We start from the raw sequence: 24,814 nt of genomic DNA, 5'->3' as shown, positions 1-24,814 counted from the left end.
ATGGTGTGGTGAGACGCTGCACATGGTATGGTGAGACGCCGCACATGTTATGGCGAGACGCTGCACATGGTGTGGTGAGACGCTGCACATGGTATGGCGAGACGCTGCACATGGTATGGTGAGACGCTGCACATGGTATGGTGAGACGCCGCACATGTTATGGCGAGACGCTGCACATGGTGTTTTGAGACGCTGCACATGGTATGGCGAGACGCTGCACATGGTATGGTGAGACGCTGCACATAGTGTGGTGAGACGCTGCACATGGTATGGCGAGACGCTGCACATGGTATGGCGAGACGCTGCACATGGTATGGTGAGACGCTGCACATGGTGTGGTGAGACGCTGCACATGGTATGGTGAGACGCCGCACATGTTATGGCGAGACGCTGCACATGGTGTGGTGAGACGCTGCACATGGTATGGTGAGACGCCGCACATGTTATGGCGAGACGCTGCACATGGTGTGGTGAGACGCTGCACATGGTATGGCGAGACGCTGCACATGGTATGGTGAGACGCTGCACATAGTGTGGTGAGACGCTGCACATGGTATGGCGAGACGCTGCACATGGTATGGCGAGACGCTGCACATGGTATGGTGAGACGCTGCACATGGTATGGTGAGACGCTGCACATGGTATGGTGAGACGCTGCACATAGTGTGGTGAGACTCTGCACATGTTATGGCGAGACGCTGCACATGGTGTGGTGAGACGCTGCACATGGTATGGCGAGACGCTGCACATGGTATGGCGAGACGCTGCACATGGTATGGTGAGACGCTGCACATGGTATGGTGAGACGCTGCACATAGTGTGGTGAGACGCTGCCCATGGTATGGTGAGACGCTGCACATGATATGGCGAGACGCTGCACATGGTGTGGTGAGACGCCGCACATGATATGGCGAGACGTTGCAGACTGTGCCTTCTGTTTAGCAGCAGATGGAGATATTGTCTCATTATGACCATGGCGATTGCTTTCCTCCAGGACCGGTGATATAGTGTCCACCCCGGTGGAGATTCTGGACCGTTCCTTCCCAATTTGTGCCAGGCCATGGCCAACCCTGGTCCTCATGGTTCCAGATCACTCCTTGCCCCTGCACGCTGCCATGTTTCCTTACTCCTTCCTTGGATGGCATTAATGTCATGTTCTGTCATTGTTTCCATGTCTGATCATCTTTACATTTTCCACTTTTCGCAGTCCCTTTGTTTCGTTCTCCTGATTGCAGCGGAGAACCTCAACGATCCGCAAGAAATGGAGAAATGAAATATTGCACAGTCCCCATTGAAATCAACGAGCTCGAATTTGTTGGGTCCTCCAGGGCGCGACATGTGGTAACTTGGGATCTAAACCCGGTTTTTACATCTTCGAGGAAAACGGAAATAGATGATGGCACCATTACAAATCTTTTGGCATCTCCATTCTGCCTACAATAAATAATCTTGCACACTTCTGTGGGTTATTTCTCCTTATGGCACTTCCATTCAGTTTCTATTGAATGCCACAATGTGTCCACGTTTTATAAATTCCCCTTCCTCACAGTATATCCCTTTAGTATATAGACTTTTTCTGTGCCCCGGTGCAAGTCCGTCCTCTTCCTCCGCTCCACTCCTAAGGTCACCGATTCCTCGCCATCTGTAAAAAGAAAGTTATTGATGAGCACAAATCTTAATCGTTCTTAATAGTAATCGATGCAAGCGGAAATGCTAAAACACAATCAATAAATAGTAATTAAAGAAAATGACTGAATCGCTGCCCCGTGTCTGCGCAGACCAAACAGAACTAACTCCTAAAACTGCATGCGTTTTTCGGTCCTCCTCTCTGAGCTGCGATGCGTTTCAGCTGGAAGTGCACCGTTCCATGCACTGGGGGTGGGGCCCCCCACCACCAACCCCCCCTTGATCGTCTTCAGCTCACAGAGCACCTAACTTTCCCCGCCGGATGCTGAGTCGTTGCCACCTCGGCGGCCCTGTGTTGCCTGCAGCAGTGTGATGAGGTCGCAGAGTAATGACCTCATCATGCTGCTGCACGCTGGGATGACGTACCGGCGCTCTGTTTCACTCACTTTGCTTCCGCCACATGGAAACAAATTAGCCATGTAGCGGAAGCAACACAGCCGGTCCCCTCTGCTACAATTGTGACTGAGGCCCGGTGAAGAGGGAGATTCGGGCAGCTAAGTAATTACTCCAGGCCTGGCTGGGCCCTGTTCTTCACTGGGCCCCATACAGCAGTCATAGTTGTCATGATCTGATGGCAGCTCTGAACCCCTGGGCCTGGTCACGGTCACGACCCCAGCGACCACGATCGTTTCACCTCTGCTGCTAACGCATTTTGAGCAAGATGTAGATTTCAATTGATGTTATATTTAGTGTTGTTAGTACTGACAATATTACTGGATGGATCACTACATGAAAAGTCATTAGGGTCAACCAAACCTATAGCTTTCGATCTGGATAATTCAGATCATGTTGGAGGTGAAAAATAGGTCAGACATGCTGAATTTCAACATGCCCGATCCTTTGTTCCAGATAGAAATGAGCGGCGTCCAGAAGCTTCTGGCTGCATAAATTGTAGGGTCGATATTTCTAGATATTTGCCTATAAAAATATTGTAATTTTTTTTTTATTTAAATTGTTGTTTCTTACCTCCATTTTGGTGTATATCCATGGCACCATCTCAGTAACACGAGTATATACTCCTGGTTTATAAGCTTGTCCACATCCGGAACCCCAACTCGTCACCCCTGCCAGGTAATAGCGACCCTCCTGCATACAAACCAGGGGTCCTCCACTGTCCCCCTGAAAACAACATAGAGAGCGTAAAAAAATCACATTCACTACAAAAAACAGGATTGCGTATTTATGGAATATATGGCATTTCTTTTGGTTGAGTCAACCGAGAGGAAATTAAATGTCCGATGGGGAGAAAGTGAAGGAGAGGGGTCGCTGCTTAAAGGGGTTATTCTGAATGGGCCGAGATTGGGGTAATAAAAAAAAAATCCTATCCTGCTCTTCCATGAGTAGAGTTTTTGCAAGAATTTTGCAATTTTACCCTTTAATGAAGATGAAGAAAACACGTTAACATGTCGGTCTCCCGTAGTGTTCAGTGCCTTCTGATCAGTGGGCATATGGGCCATCAAGAATGGGGGGAATCTACTTTACTTATTATCCGGCCATTATTTCAGCCTACGACATCCTAACACACATTTAACATTACTCATTTTCATGAATGGGCGTCCATAAAATAATCCTTGGGGGCCTTACAGGCTCATAAAATAATCATTGGAGGCCATAAAGGTATAGAAAATTATCCTTGGAGGCCTTAAAGGTCCAAGAAAATAATCATTGAGGGCATTAAAGGTATAGAAAATAATCCTTGGGGGCCTTAAAAGAGAAGAAAATAATTCTTGGAGGCCTTAAAGATGTAGAAAATAATCCTCGGAGGCCTTAAAGGTATATAAATAATCCTTGGGGGCCTTAAAGGCGAAGAAAATAATCCTTGAACGCCTTTAAGGTATAGAAAATAATCCTTGGAGGCCTTAAAGGTATAGAAAATAATCCTTGGGGGCCATAAAGGTATAGAAAATAATCTTTGGGGGCCTTAAAGGCCCAGAAAATAATCCTTGAAGACATTAATGCTATAGAAAATAATCCTTGGGGGCCTTAAAGGCAAAGAAAATAATTCTTGGAGGCCTTAAAAGGTGTAGAAAATCATCCTTGGGGGCCTTAAAAGATATAGAAAATAATATTTGGGGGCCTTAAAGGTATAGAAAATAATATTTGGGGGCCTTAAAGGTATAGAAAATAATATTTGGGGGCCTTAAAGGTATAGAAAATAATCCTTGGGGGCCTTAAAGGTATAGAAAATAATCCCTGGGGGTCTTAAAGGTATAGAAAATAATCCTTGGGAGCCTTAAATGCGAAGAAAATAATTCTTGACGGCCTTAAAAGGTATAGAAAATAATCCTTGGAGGCCTTAAATGTATAGAACATAATCCTTGGGGGCCTTAAAGGTATAGAAAATAATCTTTGGGGGCCTTAAAAGCCCAGAAAAGAATCCTTGGAGACATTAAAGGTATATAAAATAATCCTTGAGGGCCTTAAAGATATATAAAATAATCCTTGGAGGCCTTAAAGGCCCATCAAATAATCCTTGGAGGCCTTAAAGGAATTGGAAATGTGACATTACATGATGGGAGAAGGAGTTATGTTCTGTAGATAGTGGGGAACCACGAGTGCAATATGGAGGGAGACTTTTGGTGATGACTCCCTGTTCCTTCCTTTATGTCAAAAGGCAGGGGAATGTTAGAGGGGACGGTAGAGGAGGCCTTAGAGGGGACGGTAGAGGAGGATTTACTTGCAAAAACTCTGTTTGCTCATTTTTAGTTACCCGTGGACACATCCGAGATCACCGGATTAGGGTACCTACCTGGCAGGAATCTCTGCCCCCCCGGAGGTCTCCGGCACACATCATTCTGTCAGTAATGGCAGAAGCATAAATATTAGGACGGTTACACACAGACGTGCTGATAATGGACACCTCTGCGTTCATCAGTATCGGCGACGTATCCTCTGCAACACACAAAAATGAAACATAGCGTAATATCATCATCATACAGGACTGATTAATCGCATTTAATAAATGCCATGTTCTTAGGAAGGAATGAAAAAAAAATTTAGGCAAAAATTCAATTTATGGGATAAAGTAAGTAAAATTTGACATGTGCATATGTATTCACCCCTTTTGATATGAAATTTCTGGTGCAGGCAATTACCTTCATAAGTCAGATGCTTAGTGAAAGGAAGTCCCCTGTATGCAATTTAAGTGTCCCACAGTCTGTCAATATATACACACATTTTCTGAAAGGCCAAAGAGGGTGCAACATCATTATGCATGAGACACCACCAACCAAACAACATGAAGATCAAGGAAATCTCTAAACAACACTATAAAGACCAAGGAGATCTCCAAACAACACCATGAAGAGGAAGGAGATCTCCAAACAACACCATGAAGACCAAGAAGGTCTCCAAATAACATCATGGAGACCAAAGAGATCTCCAAAAAACACCATGAGGTCTCCAAATAACATTGCGAAGACCAAGGAGGTCTTCAAACAACACTATAAAGACCAAGGAGATCTCCAGACAACACCATGAAGACCAAACAGATCTCCAAATAACATCATAAAGACCAAGGAGATCTCCCAACAACACCATTAAGACCAAGGAGCTGTCCAAATAACATCATGAAGACCAAAAAGATATCCAAACAACACCATTAAGACCAAGGAGCTGTCCAAATAACATCATGAAGACCAAAAAGATATCCAAACAACACCATGAAGACCAAGGAGATCTCCAAATAACATCATGAAGACCAAGGAGATCTCCAAATAAAATGATGAAGACCAAGAAGATCTCCAAATAACATCATGAAGACCAAGGAGATCTCCAAATAACATGATGAAGACCAAGAAGATCTCCAAATAACATCATGAAGACCAAGGAGCTCTCCAAACAACACCATGAAGACCAAGGAGCTCTCCAAACAACACCATGAAGACCAAGGAGATCTCCAAACAATACCATGAAGACCAAGGAGATCTCCAAATAACATCATGAAGACCAAGGAGATCTCCAAATAACATGATGAAGACCAAGAAGATCTCCAAATAACATCATGAAGACCAAGGAGCTCTCCAAACAACACCATGAAGACCAAGGAGATCTCCAAACAATACCATGAAGACCAAGGAGATCTCCAAATTACATCATGAAGACCAAGGAGATATCCAAACAACACCATGAAAACTAAGAAGATCTCCAAATAACATCATGAAGACCAAGGAGGTCTCTAAATAACACTATAAATATAAAGACCAAGGAGATCTCCAAACAACACCATGAAAAGCAAGGAGATCTCCAAACAAGTCAGAGACAAAGTGGTGAGAAGTACTGGTCAGGGTTGGGTTCTAAAGAAATATCCCGATCTCTGATGATTCCTGGAGCATCATGAAATTGATTATCATAAAATGGAAAGAACATGGTATCACAACAAACCTGCCAAGACAGGGCCGTCCACCAAAACTCTTAGCCCGGGCAAGGAGGACATTAAGCAGAGAGGCAGCACAGAGACGGTAACCCTGAAGGAGCTGCAGAGTTTCCAAGCAGAGACTGGAAAATCTGTACATACGACCACAATAAGCCATACACTCTATAGAGCTGGCCTTTATGGAAGAGTGGCCAGAAAAAAATCTTTACTTACAGCCAAAAATTGGAATGCTCATTGTCATGATTCACTCCTGGCTCAGCTGCAGCTGAGCCTATTCTTTTAGTTTCACTTCTGACACAGGTCACGTTAGGGGTCAATCCTTCCTGCCTCGTTCTGGAGGTCAGGCTGCTTTATTAGGGCACTGTTTCTCTGGGACTACGCTAGTCATACTTCTGGCTCTGCTATGTTCTGCTCGTGAGTGACCTGTTGTCTGCCCTGCCCCCCCCCCTGCCTGACCTCCGTGTTCACCTGACCTGTTGTTAACGTCCTCTGTTCTCTGTTTCCTGTCAGTGTCTCTCCCGCTGTCTCCCTGTTCGTTCCTTATCTGTTTACCTTGATTCTGTCTTGTCTTCCCATTCTCCCTCGCTTCTGAGTTCTGATTTCCCGGCTACTGACTGTTTGCTTCCCTGTGACTACATTTAGACTTTGCCCCTGTGTATTTACAAGACCTCATGTTGTGACACGGCTTTCTGACGATTCTACTGCCCTCTGGTGGGCTTGACTAGTATTACCTCTGTTAGGGAATTCTCTGCTTATACATTTTCTCCACTCTTACGCCCCCTAGTGGTTTACCAGCTAACTACCTTCTCAGGTAGTTTCAGGAATCTTCTCAGTCCCACATTACTGTGCTGGACTGCTATTGTACATCTTAGAGTACAGCGTGACACTCATTTTGAGTTTGCTAAAAGACATGTGGGAGACTCCCCAAATGTATGGAGGAAGGTGCTGTGGTCAGATGGCATCAAAATTGAACTTTTTGGCCACCAAAGTAAACATTATGCCTGTTGAAAAACCAACACAGCTCATCGCCCCAAGAACACCATTCCCACAGTGAAACATGATGGTAGCAGCAGGGAGGTTTTTTTGACATCAGGACCAGGGGAAATGGTTTGAGTCAAGGGGAAGATGGATGGTGTGTGAAGTACAGGCATAATGTTAAGCAAAACATGAACAATGCCAAGGGGGTGAATACTTTTGTAAGGCACTGTGTACCCGATCCAATTGGAGATGTGTGGTGTAAATGAGTGTATGATTGGTTGTCTATCTACTCCACCCTCCATACATGTTGTGAATAATATCTGACCACTTATACTTCTAGTATCTTATCTTACTTACTTGAAGCAGCTACAGTTTTTCCAAAGCCGCTAATCCAGCATTGGGAGTCGGGGTCAAACGTCTGCGAGCTCATTGGAAGGCAGGCGGGCTGGACAGTGGCTGCAAGATGGAGCAAGAGGAAATCAATGTATGGCTAATAAACAATTTAAACTCACACAAGGAGAACTTGGAACACAAATGTATATATTTTTTCTTTTACCTGAGAATGTTAACGGGTTAGTTAATTTCACCAAGACCGCATCAAAGTCATCCGTGTCATCATTGTATTTCTCGTGCCTAATCACAGCCTCGATAGACGACACGACGCGACTCTCCGCCAGGTTGACTGTGCCGGTCACGATCCTCCAGTACTGAAGGGCCACAATACTGTAGGAGAGATAGGACGTGTTCATTCAATGACGTTATGTACAAGTCTTAGGGCTCACTCACTGTGAGCGAAATACACTCTTCTACGCCTTCTGAACTCCAAATTAATAAGATTTGTTTTGCGAGCGCTCGGGGAATCAATACAGCGCACACTGCTTAGTATGGTGTACTCAAAGGATTCTCTTTTATTAGTACATGTGACCAGTTTATATAGGGTCACAGACAAAGGATAAGTCCTCTCTGAACTAAGAGCAGTAGGGTGTGAACAGAAAAAGGCCTTTTGTTGCAAATAAAAGATCTAAGACTTTTTCTATGTGCACAAAATGCCTTTTTCTCTCAAATATTGTCACAAATTTGTCTAATTCTGTGTAAGTGATAATTTCTCCTTTGTGGAGTTACAAAGCACCATTATTGCACAGGTGCGCCTTAGGCTGGCCAGCATAATTATTGCACAGGTGCACCTTAGGCTGGCTAGCATGATTATTGAACAGGTGTGCCTTAGACTGTACACCATGATTATTGCACAGGTGCACCTTAGGCTGGCTAGCATGATTATTGAACAGATATACCTTAGGCTGCACAGCATAATTATTGCACAGGTGTGCCTTAAGCTGCACAGCATGATTATTGCACAGGTGTGCCTTAGGCTGTACACCATGATTATTGCTCAGGTGTGCCTTAGGCTGGCCAGCATGATTATTGCACAGGTGCACCTTAGGCTGGCCAGCATGATTATTGCACAGGTGTGCCTTAGGCTGGCCAGCATGATTATTGCACAGGTGCACCTTAGGCTGGCTAGCATGATTATTGAACAGATATACCTTAGGCTGACCAGCATGATTATTGCACAGGTCTATCTTAGGCTGTACACCATGATTATTACACAGGTGTGCCTTAGGCTGGCCAGCATAATTATTGCACAAGTGCACCTTAGGCTGGGCGTAAAAAGGGCCACTCTATAATGTGCATTTTTACAGTATTGGAGGTATTCGGGGTGGTGGTGGGGGTCAGAAAACCACTCAGTATATGCCCCCCCATTTGCCAGTCTGCGATCTGTCTTGTACAGTGAAAACAGGGATTCAGAGAACACCTCTCCAACGTGCCAGACGTCATCGGATGTGAGCATATGCCCACTCAAGTCGGTTACGATGCCAAGCTGCTGTCAGGTGGAGACCCCCGATGAGGACGAGCAGCAGAGGAGCTTCCCTGATACGGTTTCTGACAGTTTGTGCAGAAATTCTTTAGTTTTGCACCGATTGTTGCAGCCGGTGTCCCGGTGGCCGGTCTCAGACGATCTTGGAGGTGAAGATGCTGAATGTGGAGGTCCTGGGCTGATGTAATTACACGTGGTTTGTGGTTGTGAGACCGGTTGGTTGTTCTGCCAAATTCTCTGAAATGCCATTGCAGACATCTTATGGTTGAGAAATGAACATTCAATTCAACAGCTCTGGTGACATTCCTGCAGTCAGCAGCCAATTACACACTTCCTCAAAATGTGCCACAAAACTGCACATTTTAGAGTGGCCTTTTATTGTGGCCAGCCTAAGGCACACCTGTGCAATAATCATGCTGGCCAACCTAAGGCACACCTGTGCAATAATCAAGCTGCCCGACCTAGGGCACACCTATGCAATAATCATGCTGGCCAGCCTAAGGCACACCTGTGCGATAATCATGCTGGCCAGCCTAAGGCGCACCTGTGCAATAATCAAGCTGGCCGACCTAGGGGCCACCTGTGCAATAATCATGCTGGCCAGCCTAAGGCACACCTGTGCGATAATCATGCTGGCCAGCCTAGGGCACACCTATGCAATAATCATGCTGGCCAGACTAAGGTACACCTGTGCAATAATCATGCTGGCCAGCCTAAGGCACACCTGTGCAATAATCAAGCTCGCCAGCCTAGGGCACACCTATGCAATAATCATGCTGGCCAGACTAAGGTACACCTGTGCAATAATCATGCTGCCCAGCCTAAGGCACACCTGTGCAATAATCAAGCTCGCCAGCCTAGCGCACACCTATGCAATAATCATGCTGGCCAGACTAAGGTACACCTGTGCAATAATCATGCTGGCCAGCCTAAGGTGCACCTGTACAATAATCATGCTGTCTAATCAACATCTGGATATGCCGCACCATTGAGGTGCATGGATTATCTCCGCAAAGGAGAAGTGATCACTAACACAGATTTACACAAATTTGTGAACAATATTTGAGGGGAAAAAGGCCTTTTGTACATAGAAAATTAGAGTTCAGCTCATGAAAAATGGGAGCAAAAATAAGTATTGCATTTATATTTATTCTAAGTGTATACAGTGTGCCCACCCATATCCTGTCCACCGCCATTAACTTGAGAACGGCGGCAGCTATAGGCATAGAAGTGGTGTCTAGGTATAGTAAAGTAGCCATGCGCTATGCAATGAAACCACCTATAGCGCCACCTGGTGGAAAACAACGGAGTTAGCATTTTTATCTCGAAAACGGAACGAGATAGAGAAGAAAAGTGAATGACAAAGTTGTAGGGCATCATCAATTCAATACGAATCGACACCTTGCATACAGGAATGCTATGATTAGAACATGTAAAACTCACAAGGCTGCGGACGTGAAGCGATACCTCATGGAGACCTTCCTACAAGTCATTGAGTATGGTGACTGTGTGGAGTGGCCTCCGCTCACCTGACCTGACCCCATTGGACTTCTTTCTGTGAGGTCACATCAAACAGCAGGTGTATGCGACCCCTCCACCAACATTGCAGGACCTACGACGGCATATCACAGATGCTTGTGCAAACGTGTCACCTACCATATTGCACAACGTGCAGCAAGATACAGTATGCTGTGCAGAGTCCAGATGTGCATTGCAGCTGACGGGGGCCACTTTGAGCATCAAAGTTAAATGAGCGCCATATGCGTGACCAGCATTCAATGTTTTGGGGAGGTCATGGGTTTCATATCATAGCATTTCTGTATGCAAGGTGTCGATTCGTATTGAATTGATGATACCCTACAACTTTGTAATTTACTTTTTTTCTCTATCTCGTTCCATTTTTAAGATAAAAATGCTAACTCCGTTGTTTTCCACCAGGTGGCGCTATAGGTGGTTTCATTGCGTAGCGCATGGCTACTTTACTATACCTAGACACCACTTCTATGCCTATAGCTGACACTTTACTATACCTAGACACCACTTCTATGCCTATAACAGGATAGGTGGACAGGATATGGGTGGACACACTGTATACATATAGATGAAGATCTTCTTTTAGATCTGTATGTAAAGTTTCTTTGTGCAGGAGGCTCCAATCTGACATAGGGCGAACTATAGGGTAAATAATGCTCCCTGGGGACAAAAAAAATGCACATAGCCTCTTCAGAGAAGAAAAAGAATATTGTCCCTTTAGAGATTCTTTCCAATTGACTTAGGATGTATGAAAAACATGAGAGAAGAGAACAAGGTCTCTAGTGCCACCTAATGGAGATAGTAATCGTAGAAGTCAATATTGACCCTACAAATATGGATAGAAAGCAAAACCAACATTTTCTTCAGGAGGAAAACATCTCATTTGCAGACAACTGTTTGGGGATTTTTCCTCCTCATCAGTACAAAGTAAAATATGTGTTGGCTGGGTGAGAGGCTTTTCATGGAGCTCCTGGAAAGTAAATTTTCACCTTTTGACTTAAAGAACAAGATACCACTTTGCACTGATGAGAGTTGAGAACCCCAAAACAGCCGTCTACACATGTTGGTCGTTTCCTTTAGGACAAAAATCTGGTTTGGCTTTTATCCTAAGTTATGTTGCAAGACTCTTTTTTATTGGTTCAATTTTCACTTCTCAGGTTCATCAATGCTGTTTCTCTGGATTCGCACGATAATTTCTTACTTTTTTTTATTCTCTTTAGTATTTGGAATTTATTCTCTGGCCAGTTGTATTTTCTGGTTCTGTAGTTGTGCTGTTGGCTTGTGGGTCTGCTAGTGTTCTGATCTTTGTGTTCTGACCCTGGACTGTTATTTGACTCCTCTCTGCCTGCTCCCTGTTCCTATTATGACCTCCTGGCTTTTGACCTCAGACCGTTACCTGACCACGTCTCTGTTTTCTGCCTGAACTTATTACGTGCTCTCCTGGATTTCTCACCCTCAGTTTGTGATCTGACTACACCTCTGTTTACTCCTTGGGCTCATATGTGTCCTCCTGTTACCAGACCCTGGATTTCCTTACTACTCTTCCGTCTATACTACCCGTAAGTAGTGACGAGCATCACAACTTCTTTACATATGGAGGCCACTAGTATGCCTCATTTGATCCACAGTCTCTCCGAGACTTGTAGCCATAATGTGGCAACTTGGCAATATTCCCAGAACATCCGGTATCACAAAGGCTCTCCACCACTCAAACCCTCAGAAACCTAAAGTCAATCACTACCAATTATTGTGCCTAATATATCAATACTCTAAAGATTATTAGGTTGTAGACCCCCAACTGAGAAATTGGTATATGTGTTGTGGTATAAAAGGTACTAAAATGTTGTTTTGGTGGACCCATTGGTGGACACAGACACTAGAACAGTATATATGGGCCCTCATACCGGTAGCTCATCATAAGGGACAATTCCACCAGTTTTGGAGGTTGCAGTGGACCCCCTTCCTCTTGGACTCCTGAGCAATGATATGTCCGCCTCTGGTATGTCCACCACAAACACTTCCCGTGATCAAAATCTTCCATTTACCCGGTGAAGCAATGAGCCGCAGACAGCACGTATCGGTTGTTGATGATTGTCCCTCCACATATGTGCTCAAATTGATTGTTCGTGTGAATCTGCACGCTCACTTGCCAAGGCCAGTCACCAAGTTGGGCCACTGTGCCGCCGATGATCCTGCTGCTCCTCTGCTGCAGCCCGCAGTCTGGAGAGGAGATAATTCAATGTTAAATGACGAAACAAGATAAACCTTCCAAGATTAATGAATCTATAACTTGTCCTCCTGAGAATCTTTTGCGTTTAGTTTTTATGCACCCAACTAATGTCATCTACGTAACGTCGCCGTAATGGTAATGAAAGCCAGATTTTTGTTTGTTTTTGAGAAATTCATTGGCAAATTTTTGTGTAAAAGAGCCATAGGGGCATCGTGGTGAGCGCTGCACTTACAGCTCTCCAGCCTCTGTACCTGTAATGCTCACAGCTGGTGTAGAGGCAGTGAGTGGGATTAGTGGACCCACTTTGTGGTAGGGGCTTAGCTGTAACGCCTGCCTGGATCAACAGACTCAGGGGGGATGTAAGCCACTCACCAAGCAGGACCCCCAGAACCCTGAAACCCTTTATCCCCTATACAGGGATTTGGAATTACACAGGGCCCTGGTGATCACTACCTGTGGAAGGCTGCAGTCCGATGAGAGTAGTAGTCAGGCAGGGTCAAACCAGGAATTGCGGAACAGGGACAGAATCGTCAGGCAAGGACGTAATCAGAAAACGGAGCAGAGGTCAAATCCGGATCGGGCAGCGAGGTACAAAAACAGCAGGCAGGAGGTTAGTCAGGAAACAAGCAGAAGTCAGCACACAGGAATCACAAAACAGAATAGGGCAGACCAGGAGCCAGGAAGTCAGAACTATCTCTAGCAGTGGTCATGTGACAGGAGGGGGAATAAGAAGGGTGTGGTGTCTTCCCATTGGCTGTAGCTGAATGCTGGCAACTTCAGCTGGAAGACACACGCCACCCATAGTCAGCCAGTGGTACTGCAGATCCCAAGATAACCCAGCCCAGTGGATGATCGGAGCCTGCACCCACCGATGCCGCTGGCATCGACTCATCTCCCATCACCAGCACCATCCACGGCAGGAACACGGCGTCGCCGGGTGATCAGAGCAGAAGTCACTGAAGCAGACTCCGGCGGTGATGTAACATCAGCTAAGTGCCCACCATGAGGCGGACGCCAAGTACCACTTCCAGGACAGTGACCAGGACTGTGGCAGCTGACCCCGAAGACAGGTGAGAGACTCAGGTGTAGACGGGTACAGGCAGGGTGACTGAGGCAGGATGGATAGGGGGGTACAGACAGGAATGGTGGGCATGGCAGGGGCACACAGATTTGGGAAGGCAGGTACAGGGTATTGGACACAGGGATAACAGGGCAGGTGCTCAGGACCTGAAAACTAGCTAGGTAGCAGACTGGAAACTGACTGACTAACTAACTAAAGGCGTTGAGCAGGCACCTTCCCTTATGGGAGGATGCCTTAAATACATTGTGTCTCTTAGCCATAAAGACCCTTTATTGGTGGAAACGTTGGTTGATTATCTGTCTTTCCTTTTGTACTGGATTCAAATAAAATATATATTTACAGCAAGATTTACCACTTTTGTCTTCTTTGGTGCTGAGGTGTTTCCAAAATGTGGAGACGCATTTCCTGGAAATAGCGGGCTGGCCCTTTAAGAGGAGGTTTGGTGTGTGCATGCGCATCTTAGGTGCACTCCCAGGAACCCTGTGCATGTAAAGAGCCCTTGAGGGGAAGGAGGCAGCAGCACACGTAGATGGCCGGGGAAGGACGCGACCCGGCTGTGGCGGTGAGTAAGGGTATGCGCGCATGTGTAAAGGCGCTGCATATGCGTTTCAGAACATTCTGAAACTTTGGTGACTGCAGAATTCCTGCAGAATTTGTGCGCTCTGGATGTGGCCTCTCCCATAGACAGAATGGAGACAGCATGCAGAGCGCACGAAAGAAGTGACATGTTGCTTTTTAGAACGCAGCGTGCGGATGGACTTTGCACAATCTTCATAGATTATGCTGGGGACGCAGGACGCATGCAGTTACGCTGCAGTGCAATACGCAGCGTAACTGCACGCAAATACGCAACGTGCACACATAACCAAAGTGGGCGTCTCTGCAGAGACTCTGGCACTACACTACCGCTTTCCCTGCCTCCTGACAGTGATTGACAGGTCCCTCTTGTCTTCTTTACCCAAGATCTTGTGCAAGCGCCATCATTCCCTGGGGCTTTGCATGGGTTTCAAGAGCTGGACTATTGTTCTGCGCATGCGCTGTCCCAGACAACTTGATTTTGGACCTGAAGACAAGAATGATCTGTCAGTCACCAATGGGAGACAAGTGGCGAGGAGGAAAACAAGGAAAGAGGCCGTACTGGAGTGCCAGCCTCTCCGGCCTCCTGTGGCTGATGCAATCTTCTGCTTTGTGTAAAATTGCGGTGGACATTTTTTTTTGGAATAGAATTGCCAGGTTCAATGTACTTCCTCACATTTGAGACGAATTCACAAAGCTAAAACATCCTCCTGTGCTGCTTACCTGAGCATCTCACAGACAGGTACTGGCGACTCGGACACACTTGACTGGGGTAATAAAAAGGACAAAATAAGTACATCTAATATAAAAAGCTGAATGTGTGTATGTATGTGTGAGTGAGTGAGTGAGTGAGTATGTCCGGGATTGGCATCCGCACCGCAGCTACAGCCACAAAATTTGGCACACTCACACTTCTGGACCCCGAGAGCATCATAGGCTATGTTTTGAGGGGAAATTTTAACCCCGCTCTTTACAGTTATTCACCAAAAAACCTGCCTCCATTAAAGCGAATGGAGCTGGGAGCCACAGTGCAGCCAGAACTTTAAAAGAATGCGCAGCCACACCCTTATATGAAATGTTGGCATGTCACAATGCAGCCAGGGAAAGAGACAGACAGACAGGGAAAGAGACAGACAGGGAAAGAGGCAGACACAGACAGGGTAAGAAACAGACATAGACAGGGTAAGAGACAGACACAAAGAGACAGACACAGACAAAGAGACAGACTGACAGGGAAAGAAACAGACAGGGAAAGAGACAGACAGGGAAAGAGAGGGAAAGAGAGAGACAGGTTAAGAGACAGACACAGACAGGTAAAGAGACAGACACAGACAAAGAGACAGATAGACACAGGGAAACAGACAGACAGGGAAAGAGAGGGAAAGAGACAGAGAAAGAGAGGGAAAGAGACAGAAAGGGAAAGAGACAGACAGGGAAAGTGACATAGATAGATAGACAGACAAGGAAAGAGATAGACAGACGGAGAAAGAGACACAGACAGTCAGAGAGAGACAGGGAAAGAGACAGACAGACAAAGAGAGAGAGACAGAGAGATATATACAGAGGGGAAGACAGACAGAGAATGGGAGAGAAACAGAGACAGTTACTATCTTGGACGTTAATACATTCTATTTATACATTCTATCCCGGGAATGTTAATACATTCTATTTTGTTAACAGCAGTTATTAACCCGGGCGAAGCCGGATAGTGCAGCTAGTGTGCTATAAAGTGCAACTAAAAAGTCAATTAGGAGCTACGTAAAGAGGAAAAAAAATAATACCCATACCTGTCCAGACCTCCTTGGATGGTGTTGGATGATCCAGAAGAAAAAAGGCCAACATTGTCACTCATGGGGACCTGGCTTACGGTTGGGGTTCTAGTGAGGGACAAACAATGTGATGTTATACAATGGAGTAATAAACTGTATGATGACAAGGAGTAATAAAATAAACATGTGTAGTGCTGGTGTCTCTGCAGAGACGCCGACTTACTCCCCGCCCCACCGGGTTGCGTGGTCTCCAGCCATTCACGTGTGCTGCTGCCTCCTATCCTCCTAGGCCCTGAACACACCATACAAGGTTTCCGGGAGTGCACCTAAGACGCGTACACTCACGCTGGCCCTCCTCTTAACGGATTGGCGCGCCATTTCCAGGTAATCCTTCTCAGCCTATGACTGATAGGCACTGTGTATTTAAGACACCCTCCCATTAGGGAAGATGCCTGTGCCACACATTCAGTTAGTTAGTTACTACTAGTCTTCTAGCTTATTGTCAGGTCCCGTTACACCTGTGTCCTTCTCCTGTACCTGCCTTCCCATACCTGCCGATCCCTGCCGTACCCAGCATTCCTGTCCATACCCGCCTGTCCAGCCTGCCTCAGTCAGCCTGCCTGTACCTGTCTATAGCTGAGTCCGTTACCTTCCTTCCCATACCTGCCGATCCCTGCCGTACCCACCATTCCTGTCCATACCCGCCTGTCCAGCCTGCCTCAGTCCCCCCACCTGTACCTGTCTATACCTGAGTCTGTTACTTGTCCTGGGGGTCAGCTGCCACAGTCCCGTTCACTGCCCTGGGAGTGGTACCTGGCGTCCGCCTCGTGGTGGGCGCTTATTTAGGCCCCTCCCACTACAGGGTAAGCCCAGGTGCCCCCCTGTGGTCCAGTGGATCCACTAACCCCACTTGCTCCCCTATCCTAAAAGTGTCTGCCTATAGGGGGCAGAATAAATTGAGCTTGAGGAAAGCACAATTGTCCTGTAATACTTTCGGAAACACCTCAGCACCAAAGAAGACAAAAGTGATAAATCTTGCTGCAAATATATATTTTATTTGAATCCAGTACAAAAGGAAAGACAGATAATCAACCAACGTTTCCACCAATACAGGGACTTTATCAAGGACATCTGTATGATTACAGCCGGACATGAGAAAAGTGGTGAGTAGGTAAGGATGGGATCTGTCTTATGTGCTGGATCCAAATAAATTACATCTTTGCTGCAAGATTTAATGCTTTTGTCTTCTTCAGTGCGCAGGTCTTCACTACTATATATTAGAAAAAGGGATCTGTCATGATGATGGTGGGAACAGCAGAGAAGAGGTGCTGCAGCAGCAGAGGCTTCAAAAAGTACTGATATGGTTGTTATTTTCCAATCTTAACTGCCACCCCCCTAAATAAGAACATGATCGCTGCAGCCAATCAGTGTCCACAGTGGTCACATGATACACTATTGGCATAACTACTTAGTCATTGGACCTATGGTGCTAGTAGTGCAGCACATGACCAAGTAGGACACTGATTGGCTGCAGTGGTTACATGCTGCACTACTGGCATAACTGCTCAGTGATGGGACCTACTGTGTCAGTAGTGCAGCATATGAGTATGGAGGACACTGATTGGCTGCAGTGGTCACATGCTGCACTACTGGCATATCTGCTCAGTTATAGGGCCTATGGTGCTAGTAGTGTAACACATGACCATGGAGGACACTGATTGGCTGCAGTGGTCACATGCTGCTCTACTGGCATAACTGCTCAGTTATGGGGCCTATGGTGCTAGTAGTGTAGCACATGACCACGGAGGACACTGATTGTCTGCAGTGGTCACATGCTGCACTACTGGCATAACTGCTCAGTTATGGGGCCTATGGTGCTAGTAGTGTAGCACATGACCACGGAGGACACTGATTGTCTGCAGTGGTCACATGCTGCACTACTTGGCATAACTGCTCAGTTATAGGGCCTATGGTGCAAGTAGTGTAACACATAACCATGGAGGATACTGATTGGCTGCAGTGGTCACATGCTGCATTACTTATTAAACAGACAGTTAGGAAAAATTATAACGTTTCGACCCCTATACTTGGATCTTCATCAGACACAATAGATTCTTGTACAGGATATGCCTTTATGATAGTGATATTATCAAAAGTCACGGTGAGATTAGGAGAACAATCAGATTGCTGTGATGTATGGATAAGATGGTGGAGTATGGTAAAGCGTTGTCGGGTACACCATCTTAAAGGCATATCAAGTACAAAAATCAATTGTCTCTGATGAAGACCCCAATACAGGGGTCGAAACGTTATATTTTTTCCGAACTGCCTGTATAATAAGTTCTTTACATCTGATTTTTGGACTGCCTAGTTATTCTTTTATTTATTGATGGGTTTGAACAAAAACGTATCTAATGGAACTTATCAGTATTCCGCACCGGACAGATGTAAAAAAGGATAAATAAAAAAAGAACACCTCGAAGTTACGGTAATACTCACTCCTGAAATCCGAATCGTTGGCACACATAGGAGGCAAAATCACTGTTGACCCCGGTTGAGCACACCGGTAACCACAGGTACTCCTGGTGTCGGGACATGACTTGAAGCATGGAACTATCCCACATAAAGCGCACTGTCAGGAATAAGAGCATCGAATATTAAGTAGGTAAACACAACATTCTCTGGGTTTGGATACTCGATGCTGCCATCACTTTAATGGTGGAAAAAGGGGACGTAGGAGCTTCTCCGGATGATCCGGACTCACATCCAGCTTCTGTTTACAGTCAGGACCCGGCACAAATCGGTGGAATCTAAGGACGTGAGTACCCCACTGCTGGACACCAAATATTACCACTTTCATTACTCTATACCACCAGGGAAAATGGCCCTTTCATTACTCTACACCACAAGGAAAAGCTGAATTAATTCTCCCAATTACAACTCAAAACTTTAATGAGCATCAAAGGAAAAACCATTAATTCCTTTATTATTAAAGACCACCAGGAAAGCAACAGTTAATTAAGATCTCTATTACCCTAGCCCACCAGGGAAATGTCATCAACCTCTAACAACCTTAGGACGTTAAGGAAGAAAACATGGATTCTAGATGTTACCCTAGATCAAAAGAGATGCAGCCATTAACCTTTCAACTACCCTAGACAGCTAGGGACGAAGAAACAAATCCATTACTCTAGACCACCAGGGAAGCAGCCATTAACCTAGACAGCTAGGGAAGAAGAAACAAATCCATTACTCTAGACCACCAGGGAAGCAGCCATTAACATAGACAGCTAGGGGCGAAGAAACAAATCCATTACTCTAGACCACCAGGGAAGCAGCCATTAACATAGACAGCTAGGGGCGAAGAAACAAATCCATTACTCTAGACCACCAGGGAAGCAGCCATTAACATAGACAGCTAGGAAAGAAGGCACAAATCCATTACTCTAGACCACCAGGGAAGCAGCCATTAACCTAGACAGCTAGGGAAGAAGTAACTAATACATTACTCTAGCCCACCAGGGAAGCAGCCATTAACCTAGACAGCTAGGGAAGAAGAAGCAAATCCATAACTCTAGACCTAGGGAAGAAGAAGCAAATCCATAACTCTAGACCACCAGGGAAGCAGCCATTACCCTAGACAGCTAGGGACGAAGAAACAAATCCATAACTCTAGACCACCAGGGAAGCAGCCATTAACCTAGACAGCTAGGCACGAAGAAACAAATCCATTACTCTAGACCACCAGGGATGCAGCCATTAACCTAGACAGCTAGGGAAGAAGAAGCAAATCCAGTACTCTTGACCACCAGGGAAGTAGCCATTAACCTAGACAGCTAGGGACGAAGAAACAAATCCATAACTCTAGACCACCAGGGAAGCAGCCATTACCCTAGACAGCTAGGGAAGAAGAAGCAAATCCATTACTCTACACCACAAGGGAAGCAGCGATTAACCTAGACAGCTAGGGAAGAAGAAGCAAATCCAGTACTCTAGACCACCAGGGAAGCAGCCATTAACCTAGACAGCTAGGGTAGAAGAAGCAAATCCAGTACTCTAGACCACCAGGGAAGCAGCCATTAACATAGACAGCTAGGGAAGAAGAAGCAAATCCATTACTCTAGACCACCAGGGAAGCAGCCATTAACCTAGACAGCTAGGGTAGAAGAAGCAAATCCAGTACTCTAGACCACAAGGGAAGTATTCATTAACCTAGACAGCTAGGGAAGTAGAAATAAATCCATTACTCTAGCCCAGCAGGGAAGCAGCCATTAACCTAGACAGCTAGGGAATATGTAACAAATATATTACTCTAGACCACCAGTGAATCAGCCATTAATATCTATATTGCCTTAGACAACAAGGAAAAAAGGCTTGACCCCCCCCCCCCCACCTCTCCCCATCACCCTAATCCCTCTATACCACCAGGGACACAGTCATTAACCTGTCTAGTTATGAACAAAGAGAAGTAGAGTAATCTTACCACATCCAGCCTCGTCTCCTCCTTCTGAACACTCGGCGATGCCATTGCACAAAGTCTTGTTGGGAAAGCATTTCTCGATGGGCTGGGCTGGAGAACCCGAGCTCCCAAATGCATTAAGCTTATCTGGAAAAAGAAACAAATCACTAATGGTATGAAGCTACTGGTGGTGGACGCATGACGTAGGGCATGGTTATATCATACGACCTAGGCTTAGTGGAGTCATCTCAATATCATTGCTGAGCATGTGTATCTATAACGCCATCTAACATAGTGGCACCAGACATCTGTAGGATGGAGATTAACAGACTGAATTCAATATTATGATATCAGCAAAACCTATGTACTGATTTACACTCTGAGCACAATCTTAAAAGGTAATTCTCATGTTGTGTCTTGAGCAGCACACAGTTCTCCAGTCTCCTAACTTCCTTGTTGTTGGGGCGGGCACTTCCTGGTTCAGTAGCTATTTCCTACTACTGAACTCCCAGTAATATAGGCTGGATGTGAGGTCTGTGTGTATACCAGTAATATAGGCTGGATGTGAGGTCTGTGTGTCTCTCCCAGTAATATAGGCTGGATGTGAGGTCTGTGTGTCTCTCCCATTAATATAGGCTGGATGTGAGCTCTGTGTGTCTCTCCCAGTAATATAGGCTGGATGTGAGCTCTGTGTGTCTCTCCCAGTAATATAGGCTGGATGTGAGCTCTGTGTGTCTCTCCCAGTCATATAGGCTGGATGTGAGGTCTGTGTGTCTCTCCCAGTAATATAGGCTGGATGTGAGGTCTGTGTGTATACCAGTAATATAGACTGGATGTGAGCTCTGTGTGTCTCTCCCAGTAATATAGGCTGGATGTGAGGTCTGTGTGTCTCTCCCAGTAATATAGGCTGGATGTGAGGTCTGTGTGTATACCAGTAATATAGGCTGGATGTGAGGTCTGTGTGTCTCTCCCAGTAATATAGGCTGGATGTGAGGTCTGTGTGTCTCCCAGTAATATAGGCGGGATATGAGCTGTGTGTGTCTCCCTGTAATGTAAGCTGGATATGAGGTCTGTGTGTCTCTCCCAGTAATATAGGCTGGATGTGAGCTCTGTGTGTCTCTCCCAGTAATATAGGCTGGATGTGAGCTCTGTGTGTCTCTCCCAGTAATATAGGCTGGATGTGAGCTCTGTGTGTCTCTCCAGTAATATAGGCTGGATGTGAGCTCTGTGTGTCTCTCCCAGTAATATAAGCTGGATGTGAGGTCTGTGTGTGTCTCTCCCAGTAATATAGGCTGGATGTGAGGTCTGTGTGTCTCTCCCAGTAATATAGGCTGGATGTGAGCTCTGTGTGTCTCTCCCAGTAATATAAGCTGGATGTGAGGTCTGTGTGTCTCTCACAGGAATATAAGCTGGATGTGAGGTCTGTGTGTGTCTCTCCCATTAATATAGGCTGGATGTGAGCTTTGTGTGTGTCTCTCCCAGTAATATAGGCTGGATGTGAGCTCTGTGTCTCCCTGTAATATAGTCTGGATGTGAGGTCTGTGTGTCTCTCCCAGTAATATAGGCTGGATGTGAGGTCTGTGTGTCTCTCCCAGTAATATAGGCTGGATGTGAGCTCTGTGTGTCTCTCCCAGTAATATAAGCTGGATGTGAGGTCTGTGTGTCTCTCCCAGGAATATAAGCTGGATGTGAGGTCTGTGTGTGTCTCTCCCATTAATATAGGCTGGATGTGAGCTTTGTGTGTGTCTCTCCCAGTAATATAGGCTGGATGTGAGGTCTGTGTGTCTCTCCCAGTAATATAGGCTGGATGTGAGGTCTCTGTGTCTCTCCCAGTAATATAGGCTGGATGTGAGCTCTGTGTCTCTCCCAGTAATATAGGCTGGATGTGAGGTCTGTGTGCCTCTCCCAGTAATATAGGCTGGATGTGAGGTCTGTGTGCCTCTCCCAGTAATATAGGCTGGATGTGAGCTCTGTGTGTCTCTCCCAGTAATATAGGCTGGATGTGAGCTCTGTGTGTCTCTCCCAGTAATACAGGCTGGATATAAACTTTGAGTATAGCCAGGGTGCTGTTGTCTTTATTTGGTCATGTATCAGCACAGCTTCTATGCTGCACTTATTTTCTCCTTATCTGTAGTTTGTTTTTCTGCCCTCCCAGAGACTGTACATATTTTCTTCCCTGTCCACACTGTGGACATCTGTATACAATCCTTTTTTAATCTCTCCTGCTATCTCTAACACTAAGAGAAGGAAGGGAGAGAACAGTCAGAATCAGGAGCGGAGCTCGGACAGACTTGTAACTCTTTTTAAATAACATCCAGTTAGTTAATCCGCTTATAGACACTTTGTAGCAGATAAATAGTATTACATTTTTGCTGCAAATCTTCACCAAAATGTTACAATCAGAATTTGACATAGTTGATATGTGCTTTGGATACAGATTTGCCATAAAATAAATGGTGGAAGTTTCTGCGATGTCTGCAGTTTGAAGTTTTCGCCGTCCTTCAGGTGTCCGGATTGTTTCATGTTTGCAGTGGAGAGTTTTCAGTGAAATCACTATCAGCGGTTGATGATCTACGATGTAATCCTGAACGAGAACCTGTCACCTTCCATTGTTATCAAATATATAAATAAGGAAGATATGCAAAGGGTCCTGCCACTTCACATTACAGTACTCCTATGTCGGCTCCGTCCACACTGCAAAGTCACAGGCTCAAAACCCTGCACAGGACTGACGGGTATCACATCACCGGGAGTAAATTAACTGAAAAGATTTTTTTTTTCAATTGGGTTTCATTATAAATATTGCACATTTTGGCTTCTACAGTCTCTAGTATCACAGTTCATAGCAGACTGCACAATGAGTCACCGGTGAATCTGTCAGTGAGCTCCTTCTTTTCTGAAACTCTTATCTCTCTTCTCCTGAACCAGCTTCTAAGCTGATTTATGACCAGTTCAGTTATAGTAAGAAAACTGATGGCCCTTCCTATAAGACAAGTGTGAACAGGTGCAAACTGAACATGCAACAAATAGCTGCACTCTAAGACGCTAAGGAACACAGTAACTCCTCCAAAGAGCTGGATGATAGGTGTCGTGCGGTGTTCAGCGTTGCACTCGCTGGGTGTCATGGCGGCGTCGGACTCTGTTCACACTGCAGAGTCTGAGAGGCAGTCTGGGATCCCTTAGTTGCACAGCCTGTCTTGGGCGTCAGCTGGTTCCGGCTGTGCTGCTCTCCAGTACAGCAGGAGTTAAATCCTGCTGGCTTGTGGTCATCTGCTGGGAGCTCAGGCAGCTCATTACCATCTTCAGCTGCATGCATCCTTTATAAGGTTCTGGTTTCTGAGGCTGAGTGCCGGATATAGCTTCTGCTATCTTGGTTCCTGTTGATATCCAGTCCAGTCCTATGGTGAACTACAAATTGCGGTTCTGCGTGGTGCGAGTTCTCCAGTTCCTACCCCTTTTGCGTTACTCCCCAGTTCACATACTGTCCCTCCTTTGTATTTGAGTGCAGTGTGCGCGATATTTAATTTACACTTGTCTGTGCCTTTTTGTGGAGGTTTTGGTTACTGGGTTTTCAACCTGCTCCCTGGGTGAGGGGGAAGTAGTTTCAGGGCTCGGACAGGAGACAGGGTCACGCTGGAGGCTGAAACCTGGCTACCATCAAGCCTAGCTTGGAGATAAGGGACAGTGGTTTGGCCCCAGTCTTAGGGCCAGCCTAAGAACCCCTGTTCCATCTGTATATACCACGTGACAATAGGTATTCAATATATGATTGGACCCTGGCCGGTCAGTTGTCATTGGTGCCGGCGGCAACAAGCAGCCGGAAATGTTGTGTTCCAGAGCTGCTCCGTCAACTGATAGCAGCTGCAGCCGGGTTCGGCCGACAGTCTAATATATATGGATGGTTCGGCCGACAGTCTAATATATATGGATGGGCCGGCCGACAGTCTAATATATATGGATGGGCCGGCCGACAGTCTAATATATATGGATGGTTTGGCCGACAGTCTAATATATATGGATGGGCCGGCCGACAGTCTAATATATATGGATGGGTCGGCCGACAGTCTAATATATATGGATGGGCCGGCCGACAGTCTAATATATATGCATGGGTCGGCCGACAGTCTAATATATATGGATGGGTCGGCCGACAGTCTAATATATATGGATGGGTCGGCCGACAGTCTAATATATATGGATGGGCCGGCCGACAGTCTAATATATATGGATGGGTCGGCCGACAGTCTAATA

At 45.8% G+C, this 24,814-nt stretch overlaps 1 protein-coding gene across 1 annotated transcript in view; it reads right to left on the bottom strand.

The window, feature by feature from the left end:
* TMPRSS13 (transmembrane serine protease 13) overlaps positions 1–24,814 on the bottom strand; it is a 62,165-nt gene that overhangs the window by 533 nt on the left and 36,818 nt on the right. Inside the window, exons 4-13 of the mRNA XM_075327853.1 lie at positions 20,588–20,710; positions 18,604–18,736; positions 16,123–16,212; positions 15,059–15,102; positions 12,494–12,668; positions 7,596–7,762; positions 7,397–7,495; positions 4,436–4,578; positions 2,653–2,805; positions 1–1,642 (exon numbers count right to left, since the gene is read on the bottom strand). The exon at positions 1–1,642 is cut by the window's left edge and continues 533 nt beyond it. Of these exons, the coding sequence (XP_075183968.1) occupies positions 1,625–1,642; positions 2,653–2,805; positions 4,436–4,578; positions 7,397–7,495; positions 7,596–7,762; positions 12,494–12,668; positions 15,059–15,102; positions 16,123–16,212; positions 18,604–18,736; positions 20,588–20,710 (1,145 nt within the window). The 3' untranslated portion in view covers positions 1–1,624. The remainder of the gene's footprint in view (positions 1,643–2,652; positions 2,806–4,435; positions 4,579–7,396; positions 7,496–7,595; positions 7,763–12,493; positions 12,669–15,058; positions 15,103–16,122; positions 16,213–18,603; positions 18,737–20,587; positions 20,711–24,814) is intronic.

Source organism: Anomaloglossus baeobatrachus, chromosome 11, assembly GCF_048569485.1.
Source record: "Anomaloglossus baeobatrachus isolate aAnoBae1 chromosome 11, aAnoBae1.hap1, whole genome shotgun sequence".
Taxonomy (NCBI): Eukaryota; Metazoa; Chordata; class Amphibia; order Anura; family Aromobatidae; genus Anomaloglossus; species Anomaloglossus baeobatrachus.
Note: the sequence above shows the minus strand (reverse complement) of the source record. Positions and strands in the feature narration are given on the sequence as shown.